The 15,918-nt window shown below is 40.8% G+C and overlaps 1 protein-coding gene across 2 annotated transcripts in view; it reads right to left on the reverse strand.

Annotated features, from left to right (window-relative positions):
* Positions 1-309: 309 nt before the first annotated feature.
* dse (dermatan sulfate epimerase) overlaps positions 310-15,918 on the reverse strand; it is a 92,848-nt gene continuing 77,239 nt past the window's right edge. For both annotated transcript variants that reach the window (XM_052025141.1, XM_052025142.1), the window contains 3 exons: positions 11,821-12,060; positions 8,952-9,159; positions 310-2,781 (listed from right to left, as the gene is read on the reverse strand). In XM_052025141.1, coding sequence (XP_051881101.1) covers positions 1,032-2,781; positions 8,952-9,159; positions 11,821-12,060 — 2,198 coding nt within the window. In that variant the 3' untranslated portion in view covers positions 310-1,031. The remainder of the gene's footprint in view (positions 2,782-8,951; positions 9,160-11,820; positions 12,061-15,918) is intronic.

Below are 15,918 nucleotides of genomic sequence, written 5' to 3' on the forward strand. Positions count from 1 at the left end.
AAAGGACTGGCATAATAACATGTGAGGAATAATAATGACCTTTCCCAATAGTACCAATTTCAGGCAGTAAACTGAAGTCCACAATAACATACAAAGAGACATATAGCATTTGGTTGAAAGAAGGTATAGGTGCAATTTTCTCACTGGGCATATCCAGAGATAGTGCACATTGACTGTTCTAATATGCCAGTCTAATTTTTGTAACGTATCTATATTCTACCCATTAAACATACAGTACAATAAACCATAACTCCAATGCCTTATTGGAAAAAAACTCAGTCTTTTTTAAAAGGTTAAGGAATGCTTAATAACATTTGTGCTTTAATGAGTGATCAGTGGAAAGAATGACAAACTGATTGATCCAGCTGGAAACAGCAGACAAAGGCAATGCTTCTCACATAGATTTCAATAGTAACCAGAGGAATCGTGACAAAATAACACAGAACCCTTACAATTAAAGCGAAGGTACAGTTCCACCTGAATAGTATTCACACACAAGTATATATATCTCAAAAATACATAGTGAAAAAAGTCAAAATCAAAACAATAAAACAATGTCTTGTTCAATATCCTGTACATTTTAGTTTGATAGAATGCCTTGAAACAATCTGATGAAGGAAACTTTCCTGGTGATTATGAAGGCAGGCAGATTATCAAAACTTCCCAACGCTCTGGTTTTACACTGCAGTATGCTAAGAAATAGGAATGAAAACAAATACAGTACAAAGAACTTAAAGAAACATTATATGATTCAATCCACTAAGTGGAAAAAGAGAAAGCTCAGATTAAAAAAGTAGCTATGCAATGAGACAAAATCACCCAAAGCTGCCTTCTGGGGAAATTCTGGTAGTTAACAGGAGTGCACATAACAGAGTTTCCACTAGTAATGATGATCTCTTGAATCTTTGGATTTCCTGTTAAATACCTTTTTAAACAAAAATCTTTATGTGCAAATCTTGTACTTGCATTAAGTACATCATTTAGTAACATTTCTGTATATATTTGCTCTTTCATGAGGTGGTTTCCATGATCTAGCACTGTGCTTGGGAACAAGAAGAATACAAGCAAAGTAGCACAAAGCTATCCAAAAGAAGCACTGCATATAGAAATCTTTGGGCATGCAAGCTTGGAGCTTTCTGAAACCGAATTAGTTGTAAAGCTAATAGGAAAAAGAAAGTTGCAATATTTAAAATTAAGAAGACTCTTGTGTAGGAAGCTGAAAGGGATTGTGCAGTGCTTCGAACAGTGGTTCCCGGTTTGACATAACCATGTTTTACATTTTTGTTTGTGCCTTGTTCTTGTTTTGAATAAGAATCATCCACAAAATCAAAAATCTCTCTCACATTGTCATTTCTCTCATCGGAGGTTTCTTCTCGCATTTGCTGCAATAACTTCTGTCGCTCTCTTTTCTCAGTCATTTCAATTTGTGCAAAAATATTTGGAAGGCTGTTGGAAACTTTAACATTGTCGCCTTTTCCTTTTCTTTTTTTTGTCTTGCTTTGTTTAAATGAAACGGAAAAAAACTTTTCAATGGCTTCCTCCGTCTTCCTTTTGTCTGATTGTTTTAAAAGACGCTCAGCAGTCTTTCGGAAATTATCAGTGTTCAAGACTCGGGCCAAGATCTGTTTCTCCAACTGCTGAAAAACTGGCTTTGCATGCTGAAGATTTTCCTCAACAGCATTCATGTAATCTTGTGCTTCCTGCACTGAAACATCCCTGATAGCAGAAGCCCTGTCAAAAACAATTTTCTGGTGGTCAGCTAGTACCATAGCAAAAAGTGGTTTCACAGCAGTCTGCCCAGTCAAGAGGTAAACTGTATAGGTTTTTTCATTTGTTGCTAGAAAGATATCAACTCGATCCAAATCTCCTCGAATGCTAAAGCTTTGAATCTCCACTGAAGGCCCAAAGAAGATATAGGCTGTTCTAGTTACTGGGTACCTCAGTGTGGTTGTAACATTCACATAATGCGTTCCATTGTATGAGTATCCACGAGGGTATGCCTTGAATGCCATTGTGGCCTTTTCACTTTTGCCTTTATCATCCATCCAGAACATTGAATACTGGCCATCCTTTTGTTGAACAAATGCTCCATTTACTCCATCTTTAGAGGTTTCCTCAAAGGCCACATCTGTGTTATGGAAAAATGCACTCATTTTCTCAAGTGGGCTATCTTCTTCCAAGTGGATTTGATCCACTAATAGTAAAAGCTGGGGTTCCAGGAGGAGGAGATTCCTTTGGGAACTCTTCAGTTTCAGGCTAGGACTGTAAGCCCCCACTGCCTCTCCTCGGATGAAGACCACACCATTTTGCTCCAAAGCTGCAATGACTTGACCGCGACAATCCCCAGAAATACCATTTTTATATTTCAACCACTTTGAGTTGCATGCTTCTGTCACTTGCCCTTCCCAATTCTTGAAACAAGTATCTGATGTGGCTGGAGAGAACATTAAAGCATTGTTGAGGAAGGTGTATTTTGGGCCATACAAGGCCTCTGTGATGAAAGGCACACCATTAGGCACAAAAGTGAAAGAGTTCTGATCAGGATGTTCATGTCCGGCATTAAAATTCGCCCATCCACGAATCCACTGCGAATATTTCTTTTCATGAACGATATCGTAAATCGCACGGCCTCCCAGTTTACCTGATTTGAAGGACAGGAAGGGGCGATTAACTCCTGCTGGTAAAGCACCTCCATAGGTCACGACTCCCCAATCATCAAAATAGTGTAATTTTGGTAACCCATAATCAGTAGGTGGGACTGGAGTCAAGGAGCTATCGTACCTGACAATAAATAAAGAAGCAGCAGAAAATTGGCAAGTCATTCAGCAATTCTCAAAACATGGACAAAAAAATCCAGGTTTTTAAAAGTTACCTTTAAATAACATATAGGTACAACACAGCTTTTAAATTGCTGATTTTTAATCAGCATAATCAGAATTGGTCAATAAGCATTGGGTTGCAAAGGTATATTAGTCCATTCTGTTTCAAATAGATTTTACTGTTTGCTTCAGAAATATTTTCTGCTCGTTTAGCCGAGTGATCTTGGAATTTGGAAATAAGTGCCCTATTTCATGTTCATAGCCTAGTATCTTTGGTAAACCATTTTCTCAGCAAGTGTAGCACAGACTAGTAAACTCTCTACTCAGAAAGCTGCCTCAGCTCCAACTACATATCAATTAATACGCAGTGTGCACCATATCCACTTCCCACACCAACCATCTTGCAAGATTAGTGAAAACTGCCAGTCGGTGACATGACTGGGATCATTTTATTCGATGTTATCAAGCACATTAAAAACAAGTTTGAGTAATCGCTATTAATTTCATGCAGTATGTTTCTGGCTATTTTAGAGCAATACAGTATGGATACAGGACCTTCGGTCCAACCAGTCCATACCGACTATGGTGCCCACCTATCTAGTCCCAATTTCCTGCGTTTGGCCCATATCCCTTCAAGCCCCACCCCTACATGTGCCTATCCAAGTGCTTTTTTAATGATACTATTGCACCTGCCTCAACCACTTCCCCTGGCAGCTCGTTCCTTATACTCACCACTCTCTGCGTGAAAATGTTGCCCTTAAGTCCCTTTCAAATCTTCTCCCTCTCACCCAAATCTATGCCCCCTAGTTTTGAACTCCCCTACCCTGGGGAAAAGACTTATACCATCCACCTTATCTATGCCTCTCATGATTTTATAGACCTCTATAAGGTTATGCCTCATTCTCCTACTCTCCAAGGAATAAAGACCTAGCCTGGCCAACCTCTGCCAAAAACTCAGGCCCTCTAGTCCTGGCATCAAACTCAAATCTTTTCTGCACTCTTCCCAGTTTAACCATGTCTTTCCTATAACAGGGTAACCAAAACTGTACACAGTATTCCAAGTGTGGCCTCACCAGTGACTTATAATAATGCAACATAATGTCCCAACTCCTATACTCAGCACCCTGACTGAAGGCCAGCGTGCTAAGTGCCTTTTTCACCACCTTGTCTACCTGTGAGGCCACTTTCAACAAACTATGCACTTGTACTCCTAGGTCCCTACACTCCCTAGTGTCCTACCATTCACCGTGCAAGTCCTACACTGGTTTGACTTTCCAAAATGCATCACCTCACACTTGTCTATATTTAAATCCATTTGCCACTCCTCGGCCCACTTCCCTAACTGGTCAAGATCCCCCTGTAATCTATGATAACCTTCTTCACTATCAACAACACCTAATTTCGTGTCATCTGCAAGTTTACTGATCAAGCCTTGTGCATTCACATCCAAATCATTGATATAAATAAGGGTCCCAACACTGACCCCTGCGGCATACCACTAATCACCACCCTCTGTTCCGAGAAACAATTGTCAACCACCACCCTTTGCTTCCTACCTCTGAGCCAATTTTGAATCCATCTAACTAGCTCTCCTTGGGACCTAACCTTCCAGAACAAGCCTACCATGTGGGACCTTGTTGAAGGCATTTGCTAAAGTCCAAATAGACAACGTCCACTGCCCTAACCTCATCTACCTTTTTGGTCAGCTTTTCAAAAAACTCTGAAAGATTTGTCAAGTATGACTTTCCACACAGAAAGCCATGCTGACTCCCCTTGATCAGACTCTCTCCATCCAAATGCTGGTAGATTCTGCCCTCAGAATTCCCTCCAGTAACTTCCCCACTATTGATGTCAGGCTGGTCAGGCTGATCAGCCTGCAGTTCCCTGGCTTGTCCTTGTTACCCTTCTTAAACAACATTAGCCACTGTCCAGTCTTCAGGAACTTCACCAGTGGCTAACGATGAAGCAAACATCTCCACAAGGGCCTCTGCAATTTCTCCTCAAGCCTCCCACAACGTCCAAGGATGCACTCAGGCCCTGGGGATTTATCCACCTTAATGCACTGCAAGGCTGCAAATACCTCCTCCCTGGTAATATGAATGTTCTCCAAAACATCTCCACTTGTTTCCCTCATCTCTTGAGCAACCATTATTTTCTCCCAAGTAAACACTGATGAGAAATATTTTTTTTAAATCCCACCCATCTCCTGCAGCTTGAGACAGAGGCAGCCCTACTGATCTCCAAGGGTACCTACTCTCTCCTTAGCCACCCTATTAATATAGCTATAGAACCTCCTGGGATGTTCCTTAACTTTACCTGCCCCAGATCCATCTCACATCCTCTTTGCCCTCCTTATTTGCCTCTTAAGAATATTCTTAATCTTTTAGATGTCCAAAATAGTGACACAGACATCAGATAAAGTAATATGATTGTTGCTGTGAGTCTTTTTCTTACACATTTTATATACTACTACACTACACTAAAAATAGATCCAATTTATTTTTTATTAGGAACAAAAAGGCCTGGACAATTTAAGGAAGCTATTCATCAACATTGATTCTAATCAGCAATGACTGCATGACGGAGATGTTTTTTCTCCCCACAAACGGTTTAATAGTGCTTCACAATACTGTCATATTTGTCCATTAGGTTTTTATCCTGCGCTTAGATACTGACAAGCTGGAATAAAATATTTTACACCCTGCGCAAATGTAAATGAAGTAAAGCAGTAGTGCTCTCATCTATTACAACATAGTTGGAACATAGCCAAGGAAAGCTATAAAATGCAATTCATTGCCTGGATGTTAAAACAAACAATTCTGGTGGTAATTAACAGACCAGATTTCACTGGAATTAACAAGAAAGTATGAAATAAAAATGTTTTTTTAAATGCATGTTATTATCTTGCACTGATTGGGTCAGTCTTTTTAAGAATATTGACCTGTATTTTGTTGAAAAAGTCTATGGTTCTTCTCTTAATTGGCAGTATTTCTTGTCAATGTCAACCTACTGGGTAAGCTCCATTGGCCACATCCCCGGCTGAGCTCACCAGTGCACTCATCATAGAGTCGAACTGTAGAGCTCCACCTTGTAGAGTGCATGTGTTATGAGAAAGGTTCTTCTGATTCTTAAAGATAGAGATAGCGGGACACACAGTCATTGTACTTCAAAAAGGAGAATTTTATTTACAAAGACAGACATGGAAACAGAATGAGAAGGAACAAATGCACACTCACACACTCGCACTCGGGTGATCGCGAAACGTGGGGGGAGTCACAACAGGGGTGAAGTGCGTGCACACACACACACACACACACACACACACACACACACAACGAACTAGTACAAATGATCAGGGAAGAACAAATACGTTGTCTGAACCCCCTGAATCTGGACAAACAACGGCTCTACACGACTGGGAATCTACTTAGGACGCTCCTAGACCCCTGTGGAAGTGCACCCTCTCACCTGTGGTCTCGACCCCAGCAGCAATCAGAAAAGGGAGCGAACTGCCCACATGTACCATCTTTTATAGGGCTGTAGCTGGGTGGAGCCCGTTCAGGTAATTCAAACAAGCCAATGATTCAGGGTCAAGAACAAAGGTGAGTTACAAGCCAATCCTTAGGTATGTTCTTGATGGGTGGGGTGGAGCTGGACCCTTGATTGACAGTGGTGTAGCTTCTGACCCAATAGGCAATGCTATCATCTGACCATGGGGGTCAGTAGTGTTGTCACTGCCATCTGACCCCTGGCCTTTCATACTACAGCATGCCACCACAAGACATGTGACCACATTGATTGATGGAGCTTGAAGGGCGGTGGAGAAGACAGACGAGCAGAAGACAGGTTCATTCTTTTTTAAATTACAGAGCATTTCAATTGATCTAATTTTTTAATGTATCCTAAATAATTTATAATTAATAGAGACATTCAAAAACCTCAATAGATATCCCAAATGACAAGCATGTGGCAGGCTGGTTGTGATGAGGGGCAGGAGGGGGCCCCTCTACCTGTTGATGGCTTTCAGGGTTTTTTTTTGGCAGCAGTGCTTCTCCACCTCATCGTTCAAAGCCCTGTTCCAACACGAGGATTCATCATCAAACTTTGGGACATTGCAGGAAAGCAAGACAGCTCCTCTGCACCTACACTGGGTCAATTTAGGAGAATGCTGATTGCCAATGTCAATGTCCTGGGTGAACTCTTGATCTCCCAATTTACCTCCTTGTGGTCCTTGCACTATATTTGCCTACCGACACTGCACTTTCTGTGTAAATGTAACACTATATTCTGCACTGTTTTCATTTTACTACCTTGATGTCATTATAAATGGCATGTTCATGGATGGCACACAAAACAAAAGCTTTTCACTGTATCTTGGTACATGTGACAATAATAAACCAATGTGCGGCACAAGAATTGCTTATATCATATTAGTAATACTACTGAGTTTTATTCCTGATTTTGTTTTAAAAAATAAATTGTCTACATAATTCAACCCGGGTAGATCAATAGCTGCATATTCCACTTCACTGAAAATTTGTTTCCATTAATGACCTGGGATCAAATTCTGTGCACATTTGTAAAATCCTAAACAGTTTCCAAAGTAGTGCAGATTAATTACGACTGCTACATTTATTAACTAAAGGTGCTACAGTCAGAGAGATGCAGGGGATTGCCACTCCAATAAATTAATATACAGGGTTTAAATTTTCAGCATGAATTCCTGATAGTTAAGGTTGCCAGCTGGTAGCGGCCACTTATTTAAAAAAAAAAGTACCCCTTAAATAAGACCAGGCAAACTATTGTTATAGCTTGTCTGAAGCAATTGCATGCTTCTTTAAACAAAATAAACCTGCCTTGCTTGGTTATTTGCACAAACCTCCCTTGCCAGAAATCTCTCATAAAATAGATATAATCAAATTGCTCTGGATTTTTTTTTCCCTAACCCTTTTATGAGATTCAGGACCAAATTGGGAGGTGCAGCCAAATGTAAAAGTGATTTCTGGCAGTAAAGATTTCAGGCTGCACTGACCTGTCATTGAATATCCCAGAGGTGTAATCAACCTTACACCAAGCATATCTCTTTACCAAAGCCCTTCACACAAGGATCTGGACTGAGCAATGTGTGATGACTGAACCTGCTGCACAGCATTGTACATGAACATCACAAATATCAATGTGGGCCCCTGACGGAAATGATATACGTCCCTTCTTCCATCATGCTAAAAACAGATATCAGATGTATAAAAAGAAAGACCCAAACCTTGTCGAGAGCAGACATATGTTAAGGTTAAACAGTGCTTGATTCCCAATATAAGTGGGATCTGGTGGTGCTGGGGAGGTAATCAGCTGCTGCTGAAAACCCACAGCTTTAGAACTGCAACTTGTAATTTCAAAGTAAGGAGTAGGCATTTAAGACTGAGATTTCTTCACTCTGGTAACCCTTTGGGGTTCTCTACACTGTTGTGCCGTGGCGGCTCAGTCACTGATTTTATTCAAATCTGAGATCTATTGATTTTTGGACATTAGATCAATCAAGAAATAAGGGGATAGGACAGGAAAATGTATTAAGGTGGAGCATCAGTCAGGAACTTGTTGAAGGGTGAAGCAAGACTTGAGTGGCTTAATGGCCTGTTCCTGCTCCCATTTCTTATATTTGTTATGTGAAACGCACCATTGCACAGTTTATTTCCATAAAGCAATAAAAATAATAGTGGCTGTGTACTGAAACACTCTTAGTGAGTTTTGCATGTTGTACTGTTCATGAGGAACTCCTGATACCTATTGTCTACCTACTAGAATTTAAACATAGGTATGTCAATTAACTAACAATTGACTACTGACTCTTCTTTTTCACAATACTCCACATAAAGTCATTAGAGCTGTACAGCACAAAAACAGGCTCTTTGCTCTACCAGTTCCATACCGACCTTTTTGACTATCTTCACCAATCCTATCTGCTTGCACTAAGATATGCTTTGCCCATCTAGGTGTCTGTCTAAATCTTAAACATAGTAATTGTATCTGATTCCTCCACCACCTTGGCAGCGCATTCCAGATATCAACTACCTTCTGTCAAAACTTACCCCTTTGATCTCCGATTTTAATTCACTTTTTTGATTATTAACTTACCACAGAAACTCTGTGTGGAGTGTGCACCATCGCTGTGCTTTGGCTGGTGTGCCTGGTCCCCGCTGAATTCGATTCTTTCTGACCTGCTCTGCCAACCAGTTGCCACTGCCATTTCGCATGACATAGGTATCCAGAAACACCAACTGGCTCTCAGGCCCATAAAACCAGTTGTAGTTTGAATCTGCAATAGCCACAGTTCTTTGAAAACCTAGAAGGTATTCCAAAAATTAAAAATTCAGTTCCAGTGAAAACTGAAAAAAAAGTAAATTGATCGTCACTTTTCCAGAAGCAATAAACATAGCTGCCCAGTCCAGGACCACCAACCCACCCCTCGTATTTCCCTCCCATGGGATGCCCACAGTCTCACTTACCTATTATGGTCATATGGCTCTTAATTTCCTGGATAAATGGCTGCCAGGGCCATCCCACAATGTGGGGCAATCTGCAAGCAGTGAGTAGGCCTTAGGCAGCCTGAACCAAGGCCCCACCCAGGACCACCCTAATGGCCTTGTGACACAAAATGTTCCCAATAATCAGAACATAGTTGAAATGTAGTTCACTAATCAAAAACATTAATTAAAACAAAGGTTTAAATAAAAAACATAGTTTCACTTGGTTTTTGATGAAGGTTGGTGATCTCAGTCCAATAAATAGGGCCATGCTAGACCTGCCAGCCATGGCCCGCACAAAGTTAAGGGGTCAGATACAAGGAGCTTCTGGCCCTTCAGCTCAATCCAATCATGAACTGCCTCTGGATTCAGAGTTGATATGCTGGCATCTGATCACCAGTATGTTCTGTAGATAACTGAAGTGCAGAAATCTAAAACTTGCTGACGTGGGTGCTGCAGATAGTCCATGGTTCCCAATCAGTGAAATCCGGCCCATTGTGTCAAGTTTTGCTATTTCATGTTTTTCTCTCTTATTTATATATGAAAAATTACTTGTCAAAACTTTTCATATTTGTTTAGTTTCACATATATTCCAATATGAGGTATTTGCATCAGGATTCAATTAGTTAAAATTGACACTTTAATCCATTTGATGTAAATCCACAGTGCCACCAAAGTAGGCTGCTTGGACTATCCTGAAATTGCTATTGACATTTTTAAAAGTGCTAAGAAAATCTCATGAATATAGTAAATACTGATTACATGAACATTAGTGGTGTGTTGATACTGAGGAGGGTGGTCTTCAGTTACAGAATGATATTGATAAGTTAGTAAGATGATCAGAGAGTGGCAGATGGAAGTTAATCCTGAAAAAATATCAGGTGATGCATTTTAGGAGGACTAATAAGGCTATGATAAACACAATGAATGGTGGGCTCCTTAGATGCATCGAGAAACAGAGTGAATTTGGTGTACATATCCAAAGATCCCTAAAGGCAGCACAGGTAGATAAGGTAATTGACATGGCTTCATCAGCCTGGACATAGAATATAAAAGCAGGGAGGTTATAGAATAAATATATAAAACATGAGTCAGGCCACAGCAGGAATGTTGTGTACTGTTCAGGTCGCCTCATGATAGGAAGGGTGTGATTACTCTGGAAAGGGTGCAGAGGAGAATCACCAGGATGTTGCCTATGATGTTTCAGTTCTGAGGAGAGACTGGAGAAGTTGGGCTTCTTTTCCTTGGAGCTGAGGAGTCTAAGGAAAGATCTGGCAGAGGTATATAAAACTGTGAGAATCATAGAGTCATACAGCATGAAAATAGGACCTTCAATAGAACTGGTCCATGCTGATCAAGATCCCCATCTAAGCTAGTCCCATTTGCCTGCATTTGACCCATATCTCTCTAAGCCTTTCCTATCTATGTACCTGTCCAAGTACCTTAAGAATGTTAATATACCTGCCTTATTCCATATACAGACAACTCTCTGGGTGGAAAAGTTGCCCTTGGGTTCCTATTAAATCTCTATCCTCTCACCTTAAACCTATGCCCTCTAGTTCTTGATTCCCCAACCCTGGGAAAAAGACTGTGCATTCACTCTATCTATACCCCTCATGATTTTATACACCTCTATAAGATCAACCCTCATTCACCTACACTCCAATGAATAAAGTCCTAGCTTGCTCAACCTCTCTCTAAAACTGAGTCCCTTGAATCCTGGCAACATCCTCATGAATCCTTTCTGCACTCTTTACAGCTTACTGGCATCTTTCCTACAGCAGGGTGACCAAATCTGAACACAATATTCCAAAATAGCCTCACCAATGTCTTGCACAACTGCAACATAACATCTCCACTTCTACACTCAACCAAAAGCCTTCTTCACCACCCTGTCTAAATGTGACGTCACTTTCAGGGAACCAGGTACTTGTACTTGTAGATCTCTCTGTTCTACAACACTCTCCAGGGCCCTACCATTCACTGTGAAAGTCCTACCCTAATTTGTCTTCCCAAAATGTAACATCTCGCATTTATCTGAATTAAACTCCATTTGCCATTCCTTGGCTCATTTCCCAGCTAATCAAGATCCCACTGTACTACTTGATAACCAGACACAAAGATACAATAGATAGAAATTTTTTCCCCTTAGCAGAGGTGTCTATAGCCTGCAGGCCAAGCTTTAAGTAATGGGGTCAGAGATTTAGAGGGAATTTGGGAAAGATATTTTTCACCCAGTGGATAGTTGAAATCCAGATCAAACTGAGACAGGTACTTTCACAACGCTAAGGAAGTATTTAGATGAATACTTGAAACGCCTTGGCATAGAAGGCTACAGTCTGAGTGCTGGAAAATGGAATTAGTATAGATAGGTACTTAATGGCCACCATTGACACACTGGGCTGAAGGACCTGTCTCCATGTTACATATCATCATATCATTGCCATAGAGTTGTTCTATTTTTAATCTCAAATTCTTACCTGGAAGCACAGTCCTATAGTAGAATGCAAAATGCTGCTTAACCCATGGGTGGTTGAAGTGACTGATGTTGAAATGTCTTTTCACCAGAAACATGTACTGGAATAGAGATCTTGTGGTGTAACTACCATAAGCCACACCTTCATTCAAGGATCCATCCTTAATATCCTTCAGTAAGACCATCGACCTCTCCAGAATAATGATAACTTGTTTTGCCCATAAATAAGCTTCTTGGAGGAAACCTGAAGGGTTAGAATAATAAAGACGGCATTTGAGTAAAGCTAACAAAATAATAACTTACCAATTTGTCAGCTTCAGTGCACATTAATTAGTAAATTGGATTATTATCGTCATATGTACCGAGGTACAATGGAAAAACTTGTTTTGCATACCATCCATACAGATCAATTCATTACAACAATGCATTGAGGTAGTACAAGGTAAAACAATAACAGAATGCAAAATAAAGTGTTACAGTACAGAGAAAGTGCAGTGCAGGTAGACAGTAAGGTGCAAGGTCACAACGAGGTAGATAGTGGGGTTAAGAGTCCATCTTATTGTACAAGGGAACTATTCAATAGTCTTATAACAGCAGGATAGAAGCTGTCCTTGGGAGGCTGGTGGTACGTGCTTTCAGGCTTTTGTATCTTCTGCCTGATGGGAGGGGGGAGAAGAGAGAATGCCAAGGGTGGGTGGGATCTTTGATTATGCTGAGGCAGTGAGAAGTGTAGACAGAGTCCATGGAGGGGAGTCTGGTTTCCATGATGTGCTGAGCTGTGTCCACAACTCTCTGCAGTTTCTTGCAGTCATGGGCAGAGCAGTTGCCATACCAAGCTGTGATGCATCTGGATAGGATGCTTTCTATGGTGCATTGATAAAAATTGGTGAGGTTCAAAGGGGACATGCCAAACTTCTTTAGCCTCCTGAGCTGCTGGTGAGCTTTCTTGGCCATGGCTGGATGAAGACAGGCTATTTGTGATGTTCACTCCTTGGAACTTGAAACTCTCAACCCTCTCAACCTCAGCACCGTTGATGTAAACAGTAGCATGTGTGCTGCCCCCACCCCCCTTCCTGTAGTCAATAATCAGCTCTTTTGTTTTGTTGACATTGAGGGAAAGGTTGTTGTCATGACACCATGTCATTAGGCTCTCTATCTCCTTCCTGTACTCTGACTCATCATTATTTGAGATATGGCCCACTATGGTGGCATATGTAAACTTGGAGATGGAGTTAGAGCAGAATCTGGCCATGCAGTCATGAGTTTATAGGAAGTAGGGTAGGGGGCTGATGAGGCAACCTTGTGGGGCACCAGTGTTGAGAATGATCATAGCAGAGGTGGTGTTGTCTATCCTTACTGATTGCGGTCTGATGATCAGGAAGTCAAGGATCCAGTTGCAAAGGGAGGTGTTGAGTCCCAGGTTTAAGAGTTTGATAGTATTGAAGGTGGAGCTGTAGTCAGTAAACAATAGTTTAACATAGGTGCCTTTACTGTCCAGATGCTCCAGAGATGAGTATAGGGCCAGAGAGATGGCGTCTGCCATAGACCTGTTTCAGCAGTATGAAATACCACTTGTGAGCAGATGCCAAGTTTTTGTTCAACTACATTAATTAGAAACAGGAATAGTGTCAGAGAACTGGGAGATAGCTAATCTCATTCCTTTCTTTAAAAGGGGAGATTGAACTAGCCTGAGATCTAGGGATCAATCTATTAATGCTAATGGTTAAAACAAAAACAATGTGAAAAGATCTGCATTTATATAGTGCCTTTCATAACATCTGGGTGCACAAAATGCCTTAAGGCTAATTTAGTCATTTTGAAGTGTGTTCATCACTGTAATGTAGGAAACATCGAGCTACAATGTTCACAGCAAAGTCCCACTAACAGTAGTCTGACAATGACCAGACCATCTGATTTTTAGTGATGTTGATGGAGGGTTAAGTCTTGATCAAAATATTGGGAGAAGCTTGCCTGTTTTTCTTCAAAATTATGTCATGATACTTTATATCCCATCTGGTGGAGCAGACAAGGCTTTATTTTACCATCTCATCCAAAAAACAGCACTTCTGACAATACAGCACTGTCAGAGTGATGGACTGGAGTGTTGGCATAGCTTAAACTTAAGGAATGGGACAGGAACCCATTGACTTCTAACTCATCGGTGCAAGTGCGACCAACTGAGCCATAGTTGGCACCTTCAGAAAGAAAAGTGGGAAAAATAGTGGAATCCTTATTCAAAGATGTAATAGAAAAAATATCCGGGAACTGAAAACATGACATATTGACCCTTCATTTCAAAAAGGAAGGTCTTATTTGAACAACCTCATTGATTTCTTTAAAAGAAAAAGCAAGTTCATTTAAGGGTAATGTGACGTATATATTCTGTTTGGGGTTTCAGAAGACCTTTGATAAGTATCACATTGTAGTTTCAAAACCCAGGTCTGAACATGTGATTGCAGGCTGGAGATGGAAGGACAGCTGGTAGTTTAGCTACAGAACAAAGCAGAGAGTGTGTAGTGGCTAGCTACACACTACGAAATGAAGACACAGAGTCGCTGGTTTGAAATCCGGTTGAATGAACGACAGGGGCGCGGTGCGCCTTTAATATCCGAAAACTTCCCGCACGGGCTTTCCCAGCCCGACGATGGGGAAGAAGGAGGGCCCCGCGCCATCTTGGATCGGGGCCTCCGACGACGTTCGTGATGTCAGTAGCCGGTTCAATGCCGGTGTGGTGAGTCGCTACAAGTGCACAATAAAGGAAATGTACATTTCCAAATGAGAAATGGTGCTCAAGCCACTGTGGAAAACAGTGTAGAGGTGTTGAGTCAAATACTTACTACTGTGCACCACATATATTTGAACTCAAAAAAAAGTGATTTCTTTTACATGATGATCTCCATTATGAAAAATCTCCTTCAACTCACAACTTAATTAACTGAACTACAGTCACATGGAAAGAACAGTCAATTCCTGCAGTTATACATTTAAATGATGGCTGGCCCAAGAATTTTTATAATCTTGTGATATGTTTTAGAATAAGCACAGTTTAGAATAAATATTTTAAAAAGATTAATTGACACAATTTTGATAAAATGCTCTCTTTGTTGATCGTGGTGAGATGGTACGCGATGTGAAAACAGGAGTGATTAAAAAGGTATGCATAAGATATTTCAAAGGTATTTTCTCACCCAACAACGGTCACTCCCATAAGTGGATCTCCTGCTCTGAAGCAAATTTAAGCAGCTAAGTACTGAACCTCATGGTAGTATATTCCTAAAGTAACAACAGCACCCCCTTGTGCCCCAACTATTTCTATCTTTTCATGTGTCCTTAGAACTTCTGCAAAGCTTTTGAAAAGTTTACTGATTAAACACAGGGAAAGATGATGCCAGGTTCAAATCATTAAGCCGAGGTTCTGATCAGATTCACTTATGTCAATGAATTCAACTTGTCACTGTGCAATTGTAATATATAAAAGCATCTGTGGGATAAACTGACTGAAATAATTACTTTCTGTCCTGCTGCTTATATTTTAAACCTGACTGCTTTTGCATTCTTTGTTGGATAGGACTGATCTGCCTTTTGACTCTCCAGCCTTGATTTGTAGGCCTCTGCCTGTTAGGAATAGGATGGTAGCGCTCTGGCATTCATGGTAGAACATTTACTGCCCTGTGGTTACTCCTGATCCTCTTGTTTCATCAGGGTCTTTGCATGGCTGGGCCAGGTACTTTCCTACCTTAAGCAGGACCCTACTAATAATACACTGAAAGAGATCAAACCAATATATTAACTCAGCAATGCAATTTTGAGGTATCAGTTGTAGAATACACATGTTATTATCAAGCACTGAATTGAGCTGACTGTCAATCTTTCATGGCTCATCTCATCCCGGATTTCCACAAGAGCTGGACATCAGATGCTGCTGTATCTGGACTCCTGCTCCACTGGTGGACTCACTCTGAACCCAATTTCGGAGCACCCAGGGGCTGAGGGAAGGGCTTGAATGAAGTTGCCAATCCTGTGCAACCAGATAAGTTCTGCTAAATGTTTGAATGATTTTACTTTATTTTAACAATTTTAGTTATTTCTTAGGATTTTACTT

Source organism: Pristis pectinata, chromosome 10 (assembly GCF_009764475.1).
Source record: "Pristis pectinata isolate sPriPec2 chromosome 10, sPriPec2.1.pri, whole genome shotgun sequence".
Lineage (NCBI taxonomy): Eukaryota > Metazoa > Chordata > Chondrichthyes > Rhinopristiformes > Pristidae > Pristis > Pristis pectinata.